The sequence below is a fragment of the Nicrophorus vespilloides genome, unplaced genomic scaffold, assembly GCF_001412225.1.
Source record: "Nicrophorus vespilloides isolate i.1.1-1 unplaced genomic scaffold, Nicve_v1.0, whole genome shotgun sequence".
In the NCBI taxonomy this organism is placed as follows: Eukaryota; Metazoa; Arthropoda; class Insecta; order Coleoptera; family Silphidae; genus Nicrophorus; species Nicrophorus vespilloides.
Window position 1 is genome coordinate 102,131 of NW_017099678.1, and position 20,387 is coordinate 122,517.

At 29.3% G+C, this 20,387-nt stretch overlaps 1 protein-coding gene across 1 annotated transcript in view; it reads right to left on the minus strand.

The window, feature by feature from the left end:
• Positions 1–4,231: 4,231 nt before the first annotated feature.
• The window catches only part of LOC108565126 (lachesin-like), a 68,236-nt gene continuing 52,080 nt past the window's right edge, over positions 4,232–20,387 (minus strand). The window contains exons 4-10 of the mRNA XM_017924415.1: positions 15,721–15,873; positions 15,509–15,631; positions 15,304–15,441; positions 14,770–14,919; positions 14,626–14,676; positions 4,745–4,795; positions 4,232–4,671 (exon numbers count right to left, since the gene is read on the minus strand). Of these exons, the coding sequence (XP_017779904.1) occupies positions 4,556–4,671; positions 4,745–4,795; positions 14,626–14,676; positions 14,770–14,919; positions 15,304–15,441; positions 15,509–15,631; positions 15,721–15,873 (782 nt within the window). The 3' untranslated portion in view covers positions 4,232–4,555. The remainder of the gene's footprint in view (positions 4,672–4,744; positions 4,796–14,625; positions 14,677–14,769; positions 14,920–15,303; positions 15,442–15,508; positions 15,632–15,720; positions 15,874–20,387) is intronic.

Here is a 20,387-nt window from a genome sequence, read left to right on the forward strand (position 1 = left end):
ACTAATTTGGAAATAAAAAAATATTAACATTAAAATTATTATTTAAATTTATCAAAATAAATTAAAAATTAAACAGGCCATAATTATTAGGAATACAAATGCAATTTTATTTAATATGTATTTAAATTTGTTTATATTTTGAATATATAACATTTATTGTGGATGCACCTGGAACATTATTAGTATACCAATTAGGCTCGAATAACACGGTAAAAAATTGCGATTAACATGGTAAGAAAATGTGATAACCTTCCTATAGCTTAATATTTCAATAGCTCGACTTGTATAAAGCAATATTTTCAAAATTCTTAAATATATTTCTTTTCGCCGTTGAATCTGGAGTATAGAATAACACGGTTTTCAAAAACTAGAATATTTTTAAAATTTTGTAATTGCATAATTTGATATCTTAAAATATAATTTGAATTTTTTACAAATTTGAAAAAAAACAAAAATAACAAAATGACTTGTAAATAACTTATGTACAAAGATAATAGTGTTCTTAATATTGAGATTCAATGTGTTAGTTTCTAATGACTTGAAAGCAAGAAACCCTTATGCAATTTATATGTAAAGGATAAATTTCATTAGCAGTAAATGCAGCAGTTAATACGCTTGGCACGTGTCGGAGACCGTGGAGGCGATAACGATTTGGCAACTTTCGGTCTCTTCGCACAGTTCTTATTTTATTTGAACCCTTGATTGCGCCCAAAGCCAAATTGTTAGAGAGCGAATGCAAATTGGCGAATTAAAATTCGCGCCCATTTTCCTTACTTTATACCTTTTCTGCTTTCCTGTCGACAGAACCGTCATAAGTATGGCTAGAAACGGAACAAAATTATAAAGGTTAAATTTAAATATTTATGTTAATTATAAGAATAAAGTAAAGTTTTAAATGTATATAAACTGAGAAATAATGTACAATTGAATAAAACTAAATTTTGATTGATCAAAACAAAAATAAATTCAATGGTGCACACCATTATTATTTTTTTAGATAAATAATAGTTTTCTTTATTTTTCTTTTTCATTATTGTATTTGTATACCTGTTGAAACCCAACTTAATTAACAGATGTCCAATCACCAAGCGACGAGCGACAAGTAAACAGCAATGTTTTGCGATATATGCAAAAGATCAATTTGTTCAAAAAAAATAAATTGCACAGAGTGTTTTCAGCAATAATAAACATTGAGCAAGTTTAAGTCGTTTTGTAGGTTGATGCTTTGCGAATCCACTATTTCCTTTGACTATGAATCTGCTGCTATCCTTAACACTATAATTGTTCATCGACTTGGCTGAAGGTCCATATGCTGAACCTCATTCATTTGACTGTCCATCTGTGATGATCGATGGCCCTATTGTTGCAAGCACCGTGAGGGCTCACAAGGGGCCTGGCTTGACCAGGATACGAACCGGGCGACTTAACCATTCGGTTATTAGTAGCCCCTCACAATAATATCTGTTTTAAGGATTAATCTGTGCATGTTGAAAAAAATAATATTTTGTTGTATTTTATTAATATTTAATAAACGGGTAATTTTGACCCATGGGTAGTTTTTTTATTTCATTTATATGTCCGTAGTAGTTACGTTTTTAATAATTATATATATTTCGGACCAAAAAGAGCATCGGACGATAAGATGTACCGAATTTTTGGAAAGATTTTTAGTAAGTCTACAAAGATGAGTTAATTAATTTAATAATATTAAATAAAACAAATGGATTTTAGTTTGCATCAAATACAATCCAAAGATATAAGACATGAATGATTCATAAGTATTTACACCACTATCGACAGACAAATAGGGTGTATGTAATACCTATTGTGTAATTGTTACATTAACAAAGTTCTTCCGCTCTATTTGTCCTGAGTTGGCAAATTATATAATATAAGTATTATACTTACATTCCGTAGCTGAAAATCAATAGAATATATTTCATTCTTTATTAAATTTTGAAATTTCTTTATAAAAAAAATATACTTATTAAATTGCTTTTATAGCTAGTACTAATGATTTATTCGTTTTACTTATTTACATTGAAATTTGTTTAAAATTGTAACAGTGTCACTGTTAAAGAATATATAATTATTGAAGGGCGAAAATATCTATGGTCAATAGCCGTTTGTTAATATTTTATTTATTTTTGTTAGTATGAATATTTAAATACATTTTAAATGTGTAATTTGAAATTCATAAATAGTATTATTATTGAAATTATTGTATTATCTCTTTGCAGATAGAGAAACGTGACATGCGTGGTGTATTGTAAATTACCGTGCCGCATCGTCTGAAAAGAGTATTTCCTCCTCGCTAAGAACTGATCAACAGCCGCTATCAATACAATTTTGCATTAGTATAGATTTCTGTACAGTTGGGCGGATATATCCGGCGGCTTGTCTGAAGATGGTTAAAATTTATATTAATTTTAAATTTAATATTAGTTAGTCTGTTTTGGAAGATACTGGATAAAATCTAGTTCCGAATAGCTTAAACATCAAAGTTATCTCGGCTATATCACTTATGATAATGAAACTTTTTTTTTGTAATTGGTTGTTTTTTTTTTAATATTTGAATATTAAGGAGACTGACTTTTTTTTGAAAAATTAAATTTATAGTAAAAATATTTTACAATCCTACATACTACAAAAGAAACTGTAGTTTTTCGCCCAAATAATATTAATAATGGAAGTTTTCATATACTTACTGATCGAAACAAACTGAAATTCAAGAAATATGACACTGTATCAAGAACCAAATATCTCAATTACTAAGATCGATGAAATACAAGTTTTGATAAAATGACTATAGATGTTAAGTCAGTATTTTAATTTGACTCAAAAGTTCAAGATTCCGATTTCCTATATCTTTTTTAAGGTTGCCGACCCTTGTTCTAGACTCAAAGAAGTGAATCGTTTCCTTGATTTCCGAGTAGAAGAAAGATGTTAATTAATTTGACTCAAAAGTTCAAGAAGGATCTGTCATTCGTAAAATGAATTGTAAAAACCAAATATCTTCTTTTTTGTGATTCCAGATTCTATGAATCGCAGTAATTGATTTGATCTTGAGTATCGTAATTAGTGAGAAATAATATTTGATGAAAACATAATAATCATAGATAGTATAAATATTAAGTTATGTATTATCTGCATCCAATAAATACAGATGGGGAACAGCCAGCAGTTCCAACATCGAGATCCAGTCCAAGTGCCTGTGAACCATGGTGCAGGCCCCCTGGTACGTGGCGAACGACACGACACACAACGACCTCCACATGAACACTGTTAAAAGTGAAATCCCTAAGTTCAGTGCCCGTTACCAGAACAGACTTGAAAACCACCCCAACAGTCTCGCGTTATTCCTGCTAGATAATAGTGACACCCCATAGACTAAAGAGACACAACACCCTCGACCTCCCTTTTAGAAACTAAAATTTCGTTTCATTGTCCATTAGAATAAATATTTTTATTTAATTTTCATAGTGTCGTCAAAATCTATTTTGTTGGGTTAATATTGGGTTATCATTGGAATAATTTTTTAGTTAAATTTATATTTGTTTGTAGGAAGATTTCCGATGGAAAATCGTTCCGCTCCATGCTTTTTATTTTGTTTTTTTCTATTTTTATTTTCTTTTTTTTTTCTGTCTTGGTCAAAAAAACATTCGACTTATTGCCAGAGATGTTGGCAGATTGTGAATAAATAATAAAAGTTATAAAAAAAAGAAAAATGGACTAAAAATACCATAAATAGCTTATCCTACATTCTTTTCAGTTGTTTTTTATTCAGCTCAAGTACAGTCTCTTTCGTTGTCCGTTATTTTCTCACCTTCGAGCCGTGGAAATATGCAAAGTGAACGGCGATAAATAAGACGTTGAAGGGATCCGATTGCGTTTATTTCCCCGCTTTTTGTAATAACCCTTTTAGGGTGATCCGAAGGGTTGCATCGCGTGATTACACGCTATCTGCGGCCTGTCACCACCTCCGCGCCGCCCCTAACTCATTCATGAATCGAGGGTGGCTGGGGGGAAGGCAGTTGAACGTTTGTTGGACCAAACCCCTCGCACATACAACCCCCATCCCCGAACCGAACAAAAACTACATCTCCGCATAATAATTCAAACACCTATTATGAGGCTGGATGGCGGCGAATTTATACAACAAACACGCTCGGCCGAAATATAAATTAAACATGACAGGGTAAATACCAAAAATTACGCTCGTTTTCTCTCTCTCTCTCTTTGTTTATTTCTCTCTCCACCCCATATATTTCAATCCTTTATTTACTCTCACCCAGGGAAGCGTACAAAAATAGCAATTAAACTGAAACAATTAACCCATCTACACGTTAGTTAGTTAGTTATCGCGTGGAACGAGCGTCCGTCAAATGATAATAATATACTTTTTATTTTACTTTATTTTTATTTTACTTTTTTTTACTTCTATCATCTTTACATTCGTTATTATTGTCTCATTCCAAATTCCTTAAATTAATCTAAGCTCGACGCAACGCTCGTTCCTCGTACAGGACAACGAACAGAAAATTAGACACCGGCTTCAATACAAAATCACGTAAAACATGAACGCAATTACAAACAAGAGGATCCTGGAATTCCCGACGATTCGCGTCCCCGATCCTTGCTCGTCTCCCAGGAACAAAGGGCCCGGTCGATCTGCGAACAAATAAAACAAACCAAGGAAGAAAAAATAATGTAATTAGTTAGTTTTACACAAACTTCTTCATACCTGCAGTGGAAGAACCTAGTTGATATGTAACATCATTTGACATTGAATTATCTATGAGAAAAGAGACAAATAAATATTAATAATTTATTGCAACAGCTATACAATAACAAAACTAATAGTATAATAAAATTGTAAAAAAAAATAATACACAATATACTGCAACATCTTGAATAGTTGATCAATTTGCCATCATCGCGGACTCTTTGAAACCGGATTAATCGAGGAATTAATTATATAAAAATATATTTAAAACTTTAAAATTTATTTTTATCGATTAAAATTTAGTTTTCTTAAAACAAATATTCAATCATTAAACCGGACTGATTGAAGCTACACTATGCGAGGTACAGTTGTAATTATAATATTTATGTTTTTATATAAATCATGTTACATTTAACATATATCAAAATAATACCGTACTAATGGAGGTATGTTTATAATGCATTTTCAGTATAATTAATTCAAATAAAAGAATCGATTCTGAGAATATTCCGGACTATTTAGTTCGGTTAATCGCGGACGTTAAAACCGCATAAATATAAATTAATCTTGACTGTATAAATAGATAAAAAGGTTATTAAAAAATAAAAATCATTTTGAGTACTACATTTTTCTAGAATTAATTTTAATAATTAAAATTAATTTTGTTTCTAAATTTTTAAACCGAACAATAATGAATCCGGACTATTCGAACATACGCAGATATTGCTGTATTAATATATTTAATAAATACTAGTTAAATTTAACTACGAAATACAGTTCATAGATATCAAAATATTACCATACTAATTGAGGTAATAACATAATGCATTATATTTCAATAGATACTAAATAAATAATCACTTTTTTTAATCAAATTGAAACACATTTTGCAACTGACTTACGAAAGTCAATGCTTATTTGGAAAAGTATTTTGGGTATTAAGATAAAGCATTGATTTGCGTTTCATTCTGATTTCCAAATTGGTTTTGAGAACTCCACGTTTTTTCCGCTCGGTACATTCTACGTACTTTAATTAAAAAACATCAAATGCATTCTCAAATTGCAAAATCTCTAAACGATCTTTAGATTTTATAATATTCTTTAATAGTAAACATTTTTAATTCCGACTTTCAAATAATTGGTTTTGAGAATCCTTCGTTTTCCTGCCTTTACAATCTATGTACTTTAATTCAAAATCATCAAATGCATTCTCAACTTGCAAATGTGCTGTATACAACCTTTGGATTCTTTCTATATTGATTTTTATACCAATAATATATTTTTATATTTTGTATTTAAATATTATCTCAGAAAGAGAGGATTTAAATTTTGCGTTTTAATAAGTTCGGCATGTTTTAAAAATTTCATATGTGACTTTCGATTAGTAAATATGAAATATTAATGGATTCAGTCAAAACATGGATCTAAATTAGTTATCATTTCAAAGATTAATTAAAAAAATTGAGGAAACTAGTTCAATTCTGGACAAAATGTCACATATGAGTCATTTTAGTGAGCATTATCTCGAAAATAATACATAACAAGAATTAGATGAAACGAATTTTCACATCAAATGCGTCTGCGTGTCAACTAGATTTATTCCCAACATTTGTACTTTACAAGGAATGAAAAATATCACCCTTTTAAATAATTAATGTATGTTGTTTTTGCTATGTTTTCCTAAGTCCATGAATTAAGCGAAAAATGATCAAAATATGTTTATGGTTTATTTTCGAAAATGAAATTGTTTTTATAATATTTTTTTATATTTCACACTTTATATATAATTTCAACTTATTCATTTTGTATCCAATATTAAAAGTGTATCAATTAAAATTAAAATAAATATTAAAACGAGCAAATATATTATTATTTTAAAAACGTATTTAGTCGTTATTTTAAACTATTTTTATTTTCAAATATGACATTTTACAAATTTGATTGCAATCGGTTGCAGTTGAAACTGCTATAAAATTAAAATATAATCAGATCACATAAACGGCTGCACTTGGATTTGACTGTGAAGCAGAAATATTTTCCGAATCGATATTTTTTTTTGCGAAGATAAAAAATAAACAAAATGTGTGCGGTGGAAGCGCCGGGCATTTGGAAACACTTCCCGAAATTAAATTCATTAGGCCGCTGGAAATAATGCGAAAATATTTTCACGTTAAATAATGTCTTTTTAATGGGATAATCAAATACACTTGCATACAAATAGTGATTAATAATACACAAAAAAAAAATAAGTTTTCTTTTTATTTATATTTTATAAGTTTTTATGAGTAATATTGATTTTACTTTATTTATATAATCACACTAATGTTAATTGTGACAGTCATATATTATAAATAGTAATATATACAGATTTAAATGGTGTCCCAAAATAAACTGATATCATAAAATTTTATAATTGATAATATTTTTGCTTTGTTAGAAAGTAAATATAGAGATTATGTATGATAGAAATTATTTAACAAATGACCGCTTCGAGATAACACAACCATTAAATGTTTCTTGCAATAAATGCATGGTTTAATTGGCATCCATATAATTTAATTTAGGTCACAAAAAGTTTCAAATTACCTCAGGATATCGAATTTCATTGACAGTTACAGATTTTCTATTTTTATTTTCGAAAAAGTTAGGTCCACTCAATCCCCCAATCTAAAATCCACATTAAACTATGATTAGTCGCGAAAACTTACCGTATTTTTGTATTTTGTGTAACTCTGTCAAAATGTGTTTTTACTTTTATTTTTAAAATATTTTGTTTGTAATAGAATAAACTAAATAAATATTCCTATTTGTGTACTAAATGCCTTCTAAAATAAATTTTTCCAAGAAATTATACATTATAATTATACACTGCGCGCGTCCACAAGGGTTTAATTGAAATATTATTATGATAGTACTACTAGTATTATTAGCATGCACCATTTTTGTACTATATGTAAAGTATTCATTAATTTCAATGGAAGTTTAATACATTAAAACATTCATCATATATATTTATTTTTATTATGAAATTTCTTATGGTTTATTAAGAAATTAAGAAAATAACAAGGATTTGTTATCAAAATATAATAGTAAACATAGATATAGATCATCTATTGTTATATACAAATTGCATTATAATAAACTCATTAGATTAATTCGTATAGCGATATATGAAAATCGTGTAGTGTGTTATATTGTAATCGCGTTATAAAGTACATGTATAAATTAATATTGCATAAACTAATTATTAGTTATAAACTAATTATTTTACTAATAATCCGTCTTATAAGAGTACCGTCTTATAGGAAGTTTCTCGCTATTTTTCTTTTAAGTTATGTGAAAATCGTGTTATAAGAGTACCGTGTTATAGGAAGTTTCTCGCTATTTTTCTTCTACGTTATATGGAAATCGTATTATAAGGGTAACACATTACTGTGATATTAATAAAAATGCTGATTATATTATAGACTAATTACTTTCTAATGAATTATTCAATCTTATTGATTTTATTTAATTAATTCAAAAAATTGCTAAAAAAATAATTTAAAAATTTAGATTAAAGTAAATTAAATTTAATCTTAAATATTTTTTAAATAAATATAATTTATTTGTTGCGGTCGCAAAATTGCTAAATACGTATAAACAAATAAATAATATAATTACAAAAAGTAATTAATTTCTGATATTTGCATTTAATTTCGTTGTTTACATAACGCTTATATTTATTCCCAATTCAAATGAAATCTCGTTTCAGGGGGAATGAAATTATAAAGTACATTCAATAAACTGACCTCAAAAAAAATGTATGCAATTTGCTTTATCTCCAATAAGCAGATAATACTATCTACATAATAATCGTTAGTGGTTCCATATTTAATCAGTTTACGATGGGATTGTTGGATCATCGCTTGTATTTAATTCAGTACTGCTCTGTCAACAATGTGTTTCATTCGATCATTGGAAATCGACGTAGAATCTGGCGCAGTTTCTAATTAAGCGTTGACCTCCTTCCTCGATGCCTTCATTTGATATCCTTAATTAAGTGTTTATGGAACTGTTCAAATGATCAAGATGGATCGGAGCTAGTCGAAATCATCACACAAATTTTGTTACCGATAAAACTATTTCATTGCAGGAAGTTATTGCTTTACAAATATTTTTTTATTATTTATTAATTATAATTATATGTCTTATAGATTGGTTCCTGAAGAATTTGTGTAAAAATATATACAGTGAAAATAAAAATTCAGAAGATTGATTCTTGATATCAAAAACAAAAATATTATTAATACAATATTCAGGTCATAAAATATAATTCATTACTTTCATTTTCATAATGTATGTTGTAAATATAAATGAACTATCTTGATAAAAGTATATAGTATTAAACTAAATAAAAAATGCAAAATTTAATTATAGATGGACAACAAATTTTTAGTTCATACCAAATTGTTTTCCTCTTAACCGCATGCGGCTCTTTTTATGAGGAATTGTAAGTCTTACAATTAAGTGGATATGGCAATCATTTGTAACATATTGTCAATATTATTTATTCGTATGAGGTATGCTGTGACGTTAAAAAGATTGGGATGCACTGCTCTAGAAATTAAACCTCACACCTTTTACAAAACGATTTAAAACGTGAGATTGGGGTAAAAATAGTAATACCTGGTTTAGCGGTTTTTTCTATTAAAGCTGATTCAATATATTTATATTTGTAAATTTTCTTTTCTTTTCAGGGTTTATTTCTGAATTAACTTATGTTTTTTTTTTATCTTTTGGCTAATAAATTATAATTGTATATACGTGGGTAGTTTGAAAAGTTTAGAAAGCAAATCGGAAGAAAATGAATTATTATTGTTCAGCTAAACATTAAGATGTCCGCGATTAACCGTGGAATCTGAACCACGGTAAATTAATACCCGGATTAGCATTAAATTAACTTTAATTAAAAGAAAAACAACACAAAGATATGTTATTGTGGGGTGGTGTTCATGTGAGCTTCTCGCTCATTTAGCCAGAACAAAAGAAATGTACATGTATGTGAACAGGTAAAATCATAATAGAAACTCAAAACCAGTAGAAAAAGGGTTGTTTCTGTCATTTATCTTATAGTGTTAGAAGAATACCGTGTTGTAGGATACCGTGCTGTAAATATTTTACCTGTACTTGTAATACCTATCTATCACGTAGAAAAAAAGTTGATTTACTTCATTTTTCATGCATATTTAAAAAAAAATCATCCTAACAAATATAAAGAATATTGGTGCATTTATTACCATATTAATTCTTATTATTTACAAATTTCATTGACATGTAAATAATTATAAAATTCCAATTCAAAGTAATTACAATTGATGTTTTTGGTGACCGGAATTGTAATCCATTTGGTGGTGAGAGAAATTGAATGGTGTAGCATAAATGGCCGTTAGTATTAAATAGAAATTATTATTTAAATTCATTCGTGTCGTAGCGAATATGATTATTTCAGGCCAAATTTAACAATAATAATGCGATGAATAACAAAACAATTTTCGAATGAAGTGCGGAATTATGTTGACCGAATTATTTTCGAAATACCAGTTTTCTATATTATTTTCAATATCCATATCGATTTGACACAGCATTCACCTTTAGATATGTATGCAACAAATAAATATGTTTTTGAGACATATTTTTCATACAAAAATAAAAACTATGACAATTGTAAAATAAATTTCAAAAAATTTAATTCTTAAATTGTATAATTGAAAATTGCAATAAATTGAACTAATCGAAGACTTGAAAACCACAAAAATAAACAGCACTTGACTGTAAAGAAAAATATACTTTTTATAAAAAGCAAACCCAAAATTTCTAAAATTTTTTTGGTAAATATCTTCAGACTTTATAGACGTGAAGCTACGTCAAAAAAAGCAAAAAAAAAAATATTCAATTGATGTAAAATTAGTTAAAATGTAGAATTGAAATTTTTAATATATTTTTATAAATGTATTCAATCAATGATAACTCTATAATAAATTTGTTAAATTTGAGCACGTTTAATGTGACGCAAATACATTTATACACCATTAACAATGCTGCAACTGGGAAAGGCAAATTAATATTGGACGAAATAAAATTACAGAATTTAATTAAATATCGGAAATGGGAAACTGCGTAATTTTCAATTGACAAAAAAAAGCGACGAATAATAATCATGTTCAGTCAACTACTATAGTAATTATTGTTATTAATTATTCAATAAACAAAAACGCAATAAATATTTTATTGTGAATGTAATTAATAATTAATAAAATGGAAAATTCGCGGCGAATCGGTAAATAAATAAATTACAGACGTAAAAAATTAAATATAAATTTGTTATTATTTATTCGAGTTGGACATATTTATTGCTACAATTCATATTATTATTTGGTTCTAATCCACACAACTGTAGTGGCATAAAAATAGAAATAAGGAAAATCATGTCAATATTCATGAATTTCCCAAAGGATTATTGTATATAATATAAAAATCGTTTTTAGAGCGAAAGTAATTCGGGTATAATCTCAATTCGATATTTACATTTTAATATATTTTTGAATAAGCAACATTTTCATGAAACGCATCGGACTATAAAATGTATCCAAAAGTTATTGGACGATTTCTAGAAAAAAAAAACTTCGAAACATAATCCAATTTTAAGTCGATTTTTCTATTCAATAAATGCGCGTCTTATGGTCTAATAAAAGATATAAATCATTAGTTCTGTAATTTTAATTCACTTAAACTTATTTCACGCATTATTATTAATTATTTCTTTTAATAATAATAATAATATTTATAGCAACAATAAAAACTAAAAACAAAAAATTAATACAATAATATAATAACAAATTGTTCTCAATTGTTTAATCTCATTAAAATTTTGGTTTCATTTTTTCCTAATTTTATGCCAAATAAAAAAAAATGTCGTCAGATGTTATTACACTTTTTATTAATAAATATATTTTTATTATATAGTGGAACCTCGCTTAATTTGTATAACGAGCATTTCGCTTAACGAGAAAAATTAATTGTAAGAAAAATGACTTTCAAGATCACAAAATGACATTAATAATTCAATATTCATCCTGCTGAAAATCAGAATATTGTGTAAACAATCTTCATGAGAGAAATCGTTTCACAAAGTTCAGATGAATTCTGGCTAGAGATAGATGAATTTTTAGGAAAAATGAGAGAATCATTTCTACACTATGAATATTATGAATCTATTTTTGATGGAAAACAGAGCAATTGGGAATGAACATTGGAGAGCAGTTATTACATCTCAGAACCGTGACACCTATGATCATATATTTGATGAAGAAACTGTGGATCTAGGATCCAAAATCCACTGCACACCTACTTAATGCAGCTCTAGCGGGAATCCTATTACATACGATATATGGGAATGCAGACAAATTATTTTTATTATAAATATTAAATATAATTTCTTATTTTTTGTGAATAAATATAAAGACAATTAAACAAATATTAATAGATGAGAAATATTGTGGAAATATTCTTTTTGTGCATCCTGTAGATGCACAAACATCGTTTATTGTTATATTGCTTTGGTGAAACAGTATTTACAGTCGTTCTGTAACAAAGTGTCAAGCTGGATGCAATTAGAAATGTAATTCACTTTATGTTCAGAGTGCGAGGCGCGATCTCGAAACTGCATTACTCACGATTGATCTGTATTTAATCTGCGATAGCAAACACCGTAAATTGCAGCTGCAATCCGATCAACAGGAATAATATATCCACAATTGTATCAACAATACCATTTTCTCATCAAACGGAAAATACGAGGAATTATTTTTTACACAATTTTAAGAAGTTTTTAGAATTTATATATAACTACAATATATTTAGTAAATGTGATTTTCATATATTGATATTAGATAAGTAATAATTACCAATGATAAAATACATTTAAATAAAGAAATATTGTTTCAATAACATTGAACATTCATGTAAGTTTATTTTTTAATATTTTTTACATATCATGAAAAGTATAAAAATATAATGATTAAAACTTAATTTATTCAACTGTAAATTAGTTATTGTTGTTCACAATATAAAAATTTAAAAATGAACATAAATGAAACTAAACTATTGCGTTTGTCTGGTATTTTGAATACAAAACATTTTTTCTCTATAAGTACAATCATGAAATATTTATATTATAATTATTTATATCATTATTCAGCATTACCAACTATTAAAAATACGTTAGTTGATGTCAATAGTTTTAATCGTCAAAAGACAAAATTGAATTTATAATTAACGATTCCATTTGGAATCACTGGCTGGAAAGAGTTAACATTTATTTAGATTAAAAACTTTTGGTTATTATGTCACCTTTCCTCCTTATATAAAGTGAAATTAAAATTTGTTATTTTTGTTGTATTTTCATTATTTTTGTATTTTTTAATCTTTTAAAAAATGTTGAAATAAAATATTTTGTAAAAAAATATTGGAAGTCGCTCATAATATATGAAAAATACTTAGGAATTGAAAAAAGAATTATATTATTTATAGGCGTACTAAAGTTTAGAAAGTATTAGAGAACATTTTATTTTCGCAATGTTTTACTATAGTAACAAGTTAGTTAAAGAAGCGTATACAAAAATCGTGTAAAAATACAGTCGAATCTCGCTTAATGAATATAATCAATTACAGGATTCCTTATACGTAAAGCGAAACATTGTTCCCCATATTAACTGATGTAAAATACTGATGCATTCTAAATAATGCGCTCCATGTCACAAAAAATAAGGGTCATCTTTATTCTTTTATCTTTTCTTGGATTATATATGTTATTAAATTTTGCACATAAAAATCACAAATAATATGTGGAAAAATGTGTGATCACAAACGATACTAAGATGCAACTAGAATGACTACAGGATACTAGGAATTGTTTTCCCATTCACACACGGTGAAGTCAGTTTACGCCTGACTCCTCTTTTTTATATTACTTGTATCGATCCGGGGTCTTGGTTATACTTTTTTATTTATTTGTTTATATACTTTTTTATTTTGATTTTACAACAAACACAAATTATATTTATTTAAACAAAGATGACAAAAAAAATCGAAGATAGTTAATATATAATATATAAATACACATAATTTGGAAAAACACACGTTTGGAAAATAATTTAGCAAGCGCATAGTACGGAACTTTTCATTTTTTTGTTATGCGAAACGTCGTTCGTTAAACGAAATGCTCGTTATTAGAGGTAAGGATTAGTTCTTGTTTAGGTTTTTCAATTCGCTGGCTAGTTAAAACCATTTTTTATTAAATTTACTGTCAGTAAAGTCTTCTTGCCATTATCAGTATGATTTTATGCCAGCAGATCAGAAGAAGCACTCCTATTATTTTATGATGTTCAAGAGGTTTGTAACTAGCGATTCATCTACATTGACAAATAAACCATTTAATATAATTTTTTCAAAGCTATGTTATTTTTTAGCAGCAAGTTTATCTACAGATGAAATTTTACTTTTAATTATGGGAATACGTCATTTAACAAAAACCGTGTTTTTTAGAATCTAGTGAAACAAAATTGAGCGTATTTCCAAGCAATTATCTATCAGCGACACTCGGAGCATAATATCATATATTATGTAACTTTATTGTTACCATTATTGGATGCTGCATAAGTTTGTTATATTATGTCAACTAAATATATTACAGTAATAAATAAGAAATGAAAGGAATATATATTTTTCTATTAGACTATTAATAATTGAGGGAAATTGAAGTGCAGTGAAGGATATCTAAGTTGTTACTGAAGCGCACCATTTCAGGTCTATTACGTGAAGGGTTAAAAGAAAATATCTGAACAAAGTTAATAACTTACTCTTCTTCCGGTGCATCGAAGTCTTATTGGAGAACGCTGGCCTAGGTATGCCTGGAAGCAAAATAAAACGGGAAATTGGAGGCCGCGACGGACGTCGGATTTTTATACAACTATATATATATAAAGAATGCATTATTTACGTACGATAAACGTTAATGGTCCCATCGGTTTCGCCGATGGCATTCTTCGAGATGCATTTGTAGATGCCGTAATCGCCTGGCTCGATTTTATTTATGATTAGTTTCATGTGCACTTTGTAAGTATCGTGCTCCAAGATCGGCTCGTATTTCTCATCTACAACAAAGAAAGAGAGAGAAAAATCGAATCAGTTGCAAAGGAAAGAATTATTAACGTCGCTATCGGCAAATGGTTAAGTAGACTGCTCTCATTCCGTTTTTCACTCTTACATAATCACTCTTCGATTATATGTTTAATGCATGCACGGTAATCCATTTTTAATTGGATGATTGCGTTTTTCCCATAATAAAGCCATTATTTAAGTTTGATATGCGAAGGGCGGGAGAAGCAAATATAAATTCGGAACAAAAAAAAATAAAGACTGAGAAACAAATAAAACAAAGTGGAAAGTTGAGAAGAAGTTTCGGGTGAGGTGATTTTATAATTTTCCGAAGAGTTCGTTGAAGTATTAGAAAGTGGTAATGGGGATATGAAACTTACTTCTTGGGACGATGTCGCCCGTGTCGCGAGTCCAATAATTGATCGACTTTGGGTACGCTTCGGAATGGCATTCCAGGGTGATGTGCTGACCATCGTAGGCACCGATCAGCTGGTACTGGATCCAGATCATGGGGGGAACTGAAACAAGGCTACGTTAGCTGCTTCCGGCCGGTCGGATTTAACCTAGGTTTATAGTTTCAAGTACAGTGAACAATGAGGGTGATCCGTTTACTGACCGACGGCGGAACCCCGTTGGACGCAATGCATAGGTATGGACCCATCTGCTTCCTGCTCACCCTGTTAATGTTTAATACTGATCCGCTTGCACCTGGAAGTGAGAGAGAGAGAGAGAAAAATATATAAGTGATTTGAAACTTTGCTGAAGTGAACGCACTTCGGTGAGTGATTAATATTTACCGGCATCGTCGCCGGGGATGGTTTCCCCGCTTTCCCTTCTCCATACTATGGTTGGTGTTGGGGAGCCTCTGGCCACACATCGGAGGCTCACGTTCAGGCCCTCCTGAATAACCATATCGGGACTCGTCTGATAATCAATTATGTCCGGAGGCACTATTACATAACGAAAAGCATAATTAGTCCCCACTGCGCTTAATTAGCACCCATTTTAACCCCCGCATACGAAACTACTGGTATTAACCAACTTTTCCCAGAAAACTAGAACGCAATACGGAAAAGTCGAGAGCTAGCTCAGAACTTTTGCCGCCCCCCCAAATCTCTTGTTTATAAAACACTCCAGATTTTTCCATTTCAGCACTCAATTGCCTCAATTGCTAACTCAAAACATAGAATTAGATTATTATTGTTTAGAAGAAAATCTCATAAAACATAATTGTTTGTCAGGTTATTACTATTATTGATTAACATATCGCTGGAATCTAGACAAACCGATCTAACAGAGATCTATATCTAAGTTAACGCTTAACGTACTGAAACGTGTGTGGAGATGTGCAATGTCACAGTAATATGTTACCCAGATTTGCTATAATCGAACTTCATTATTACATCCATGATGTCACGAATTGTGTAAAAATTTGTACAAAAATATTACATTATGAGATTAATTATTAGGAGTCAAATATGGAATGATATCTCTTTCAATCTTAACGTAGAAGCAATATAAATAAAATTATAATACAGCTATGTACTCATTTATGTCAATATCTCGAAACTGGACTGTTTGAAACTGGACAAATCAAGGAACTAAATCCTTTTATTCATTATAAACATCTATTAACATAGGTTTGGAAACCCAGATAAACTACTAGAACTATATTATTAAGTATTGATATGTAAGAAGCCTAATGCAATAATTTTATACTGAATAATGAAAATGTATGTATAGGTAATAACAAGATTTGTGGACGATCAATATGAAAAAAAAAACAAAATTATATAAGGAAACAAGCCACAGTAACTAAAATAAGTTCATTGGTCAACATATTTTTTTTTAAAGAATTGTCAGTAATTGTATACTGCAATATAATTGAGAAAAGAAGGGAATATATAATAACATGTTCCGAATAGACATGACAACAAAAGAAAAACATCAACAAGAACGATATAAATATATTGATGGACTATTAGTTTTAGGACATGTACGTTATAATTTACTATTATAATATAAGAAGCGTGTTTTTACTTGTAGCATTCGGTAAATAAATGTTTTATTAAGTATAATGTATTTTTTTAAACTCCTTTGATGAAAATAACATAATATCACGTTATGATTGCAAAATATACGTTTGTATGAACATCGAGTATGTAAATCTACGCATTTCTATGAGAATTCACCGTCCGATTAACATAGCATACCGTACGGAAATTTGGGTATACATAATGCACGTTAGCTGAACATTGGCTATGTATCATATTTTTTCTCCAAAAATGCCTTAAAAAAAAAAGGTGAAGTATAATAAAAAATGGTACTGGTTTTAATTTTTATTTGGACGAATGAAAAGAGTTGTTATACATAAATAGAAAAAAAAAACATTATAAATTGCTATGAAAATTTTATAAAAAACTATATTTTAATATAGAAAATAAAAATAAATTCTTAAAATTACTGAACCAAAATATTTGAAAGTTTTGAAAGCAAAAATATTCTAAAATTTTGTATATGATAATCCTGTGCTCTATTCGCAGTATAAATTATAGATATTATTCAACTGTACATTTAAAATTAGAACAATCAAATGGAAATAATATTATTTCATAATAATATTTTTGTCCAATTAATCCAATCAGTATTCATTTTTTATTATTAATATATTGAAATAATATTTTTAGCTGGAAAAGCAAAATAAAACGAATTAAGTTTATAATTTTTATAGTATTATTGTACTTGTATATGTTATTTACGTTATTTTTCTAAGCATAACCTTATAACATAGAGAAATCAACTTAGAATTCAAGTGTGATAATTATTTATTTTTTTTTCTAATTTTTTTTTTATTTACCGCACATTTATCACAGAGAAATTGGCTTAAAATTGAATAAAAATATTAATTGTTTTATATATTTTTTTTATAAAAATATAAAATAATATCAATGATATAATTAAATTTGATGGACAGCAAAATTCAAAAAGAAATAAAATGTGAAAAAAAATGAAAATTCATTTGAAATTATTCATACGAAAGACGAGGCCTTAATCGTTGTCTTGTTAAATTATCAATGAGAGTCATTCTGTATTTTTATTTTTGTAATCATTTATTGAAGTAATTTCTGCCAGACCCGGTTTGTATGCTCTTATTTTATTTATTTTTCGCCCTGAAATTTTCACGACTTGAAAGGCGAAACGTGTATGCATCAGCCGGAGTGACGCAAACCAGAGTAGCATGAATCATTGATGAAAGAATCTCCGTGTATTTGTGCAACCAACCGCAAATAACAAACAGGAATTTGTTCACATTTCACCTAGAGTTGTAACAGTTTGAGTGTTTGCTTTAATCAATGATTAATTCTAGGATAATCAGAATTTGTCTCTCTTTTCGATCACATCCTTATTGTTGGAAATTTCAACCTAAACAAGTCCAAGTCCCGTCACCTTTTCCATTTCCTAGCTAATTCCATCTTCGTTCGTGTCCCTACCCCTCCAACTTTTATTATGTCTTCTCCCGACCTCGTTATCTGCTACTCCAGTTTCCAGTCCCACATCAAGAACCTTGATGTTGTTCCTGACCTTTGATCCGATCACCTGGCAATCCAATTTGACATCGATCTCTTGTCTCCGCCTATTAATATCCCTCCTTCATATGTCTCTGCTCTAAATAAATGTGATATGTCTATTGTTAACTCCAGTCTTCTCTCCTTCATTTCCCAAAATCCGGATCCTTCTCCAGAAATCATCTCCGAATTTCATTGACTTATGTCCTCCACGGTTCGCGAATTTAAACAAGAAAAGTGGTTAAATGCTTGCTCAGCAATCGAAGAGTCGAGGGGAAAAAAGTATTGGGAGGCAAATAAAAAAACTTTCTAAATACAAAAATAACCAGTCCGTGCACCAATTAACTGACCCCAATACAAACATTACTCACTCAGACGATGACAGCATTTGCAATGTCTTTGCGCAACATTTTAAAAAACAATTTGATTTTGACGAGGACTCTTCATTTGACCATAATAATCTTGTCCATATTAATGATTGGTACCAATCTTTTTTTTCCAATAACTTTGATGTCCCTCCTGAGTCCCTTATACAAGACCACGAATTCCTCGACACCCTGTCTTCTAAGAACTCTGCCCCTGGTTATAAGCGCGGAATATTGATGTTGCCAAAAAGAAGAGAAATTCCAAAAAAAAAACAACTGGCATCAATCGTTATAATGTATGGGTTCCATATGATCTGAATGAATGCAGCGTATAATCATTTATGATCAGCTTATTAAAAGCAACCACCAACAACCTTTTATCCAGATTTTGATTACTTGAGATGAAAAATGAATACTCTACAACAATGTTGTGCACCGTAGATCCTGGTCTAAAAAAAATGTGCTTCCCAGACATTAACAAAGATTAGTCTACTTTCAATAAAAGTGATGTTGTGCATGTGGTGGGATTTGAAGGGTGCTGTCTATTACGAGCTGCTACCGAATAATGAAACTGTCAATTCCGTCAAGTATTGTGAACAACTTGATAATTTGTGATAGAGAACTTGCACAAAAACTATCAGCAATATAGTCACGGCAGCAGAAGGGAAACCTTGTACATCATCCAACATTAATTTTTAATAAATGATTGCATTTTTTTTTACAAATATTTTTTTCTGAATTCTCCCAATGCTAATACCATCAGAACAACTGGGAAAATTGAATAAAAGCTAGATGAAAGGAACAAATGTGCATATTTTTTTATATTAATCGATTTTGCGGTACACTGAAAGCAAACAATTGCAACAACAACAACAAAACCTGCAAAAAGAAATAAAAAAACAATATTACCAATAAAATAAAACAGAGGTTTTATTTTGTAGAAAATATAGGGGCACGTTAAATGCTGAATAATAATAAAAAAAAAAACTTTGTATCGCATATGTGCAGGGTTGTAGCAGCATTTGAAAGAACAAAGGCAAAACTGTATCTTTGTGAGTTAAAAAGCTTTTAATGATTTTCCGTTGCAATGAGCAAACTGCGAGTGGGGGTGGGTTTCGGTTTTTGCACAGCCCGAATGAACGAACGCCCTCTTTTTTCTATGTACGTGCATGCAAAGTCCGCCCCTTCGTATAGGGCTGGGTGGTGAAGGATGTTGTGTACAGCTAGTTTTTGATTGACTTTCACAGATTCAAAAAGCCCAGTTTCAATTAAACGAGAGATTGAAACTGAATAAATATAAATACGGCAATAGAAGCGTTACATAATTAGCTTCGAGTTGAATAATTGATTTCATTATTATGGCAAATCCGGTTTTTGATTTTAAATATTTCCGTGATTAAAATGTATACCTTTGTGCGATGCACGAAACCCCGCATTTGGGTATTAGTTTTGGTATGAGAACAATAATATTGGAGCGCTTTCAACGTCGATGGAACAATGAGTTTAACAGTTTATTAGCACATTTTGGCTGCG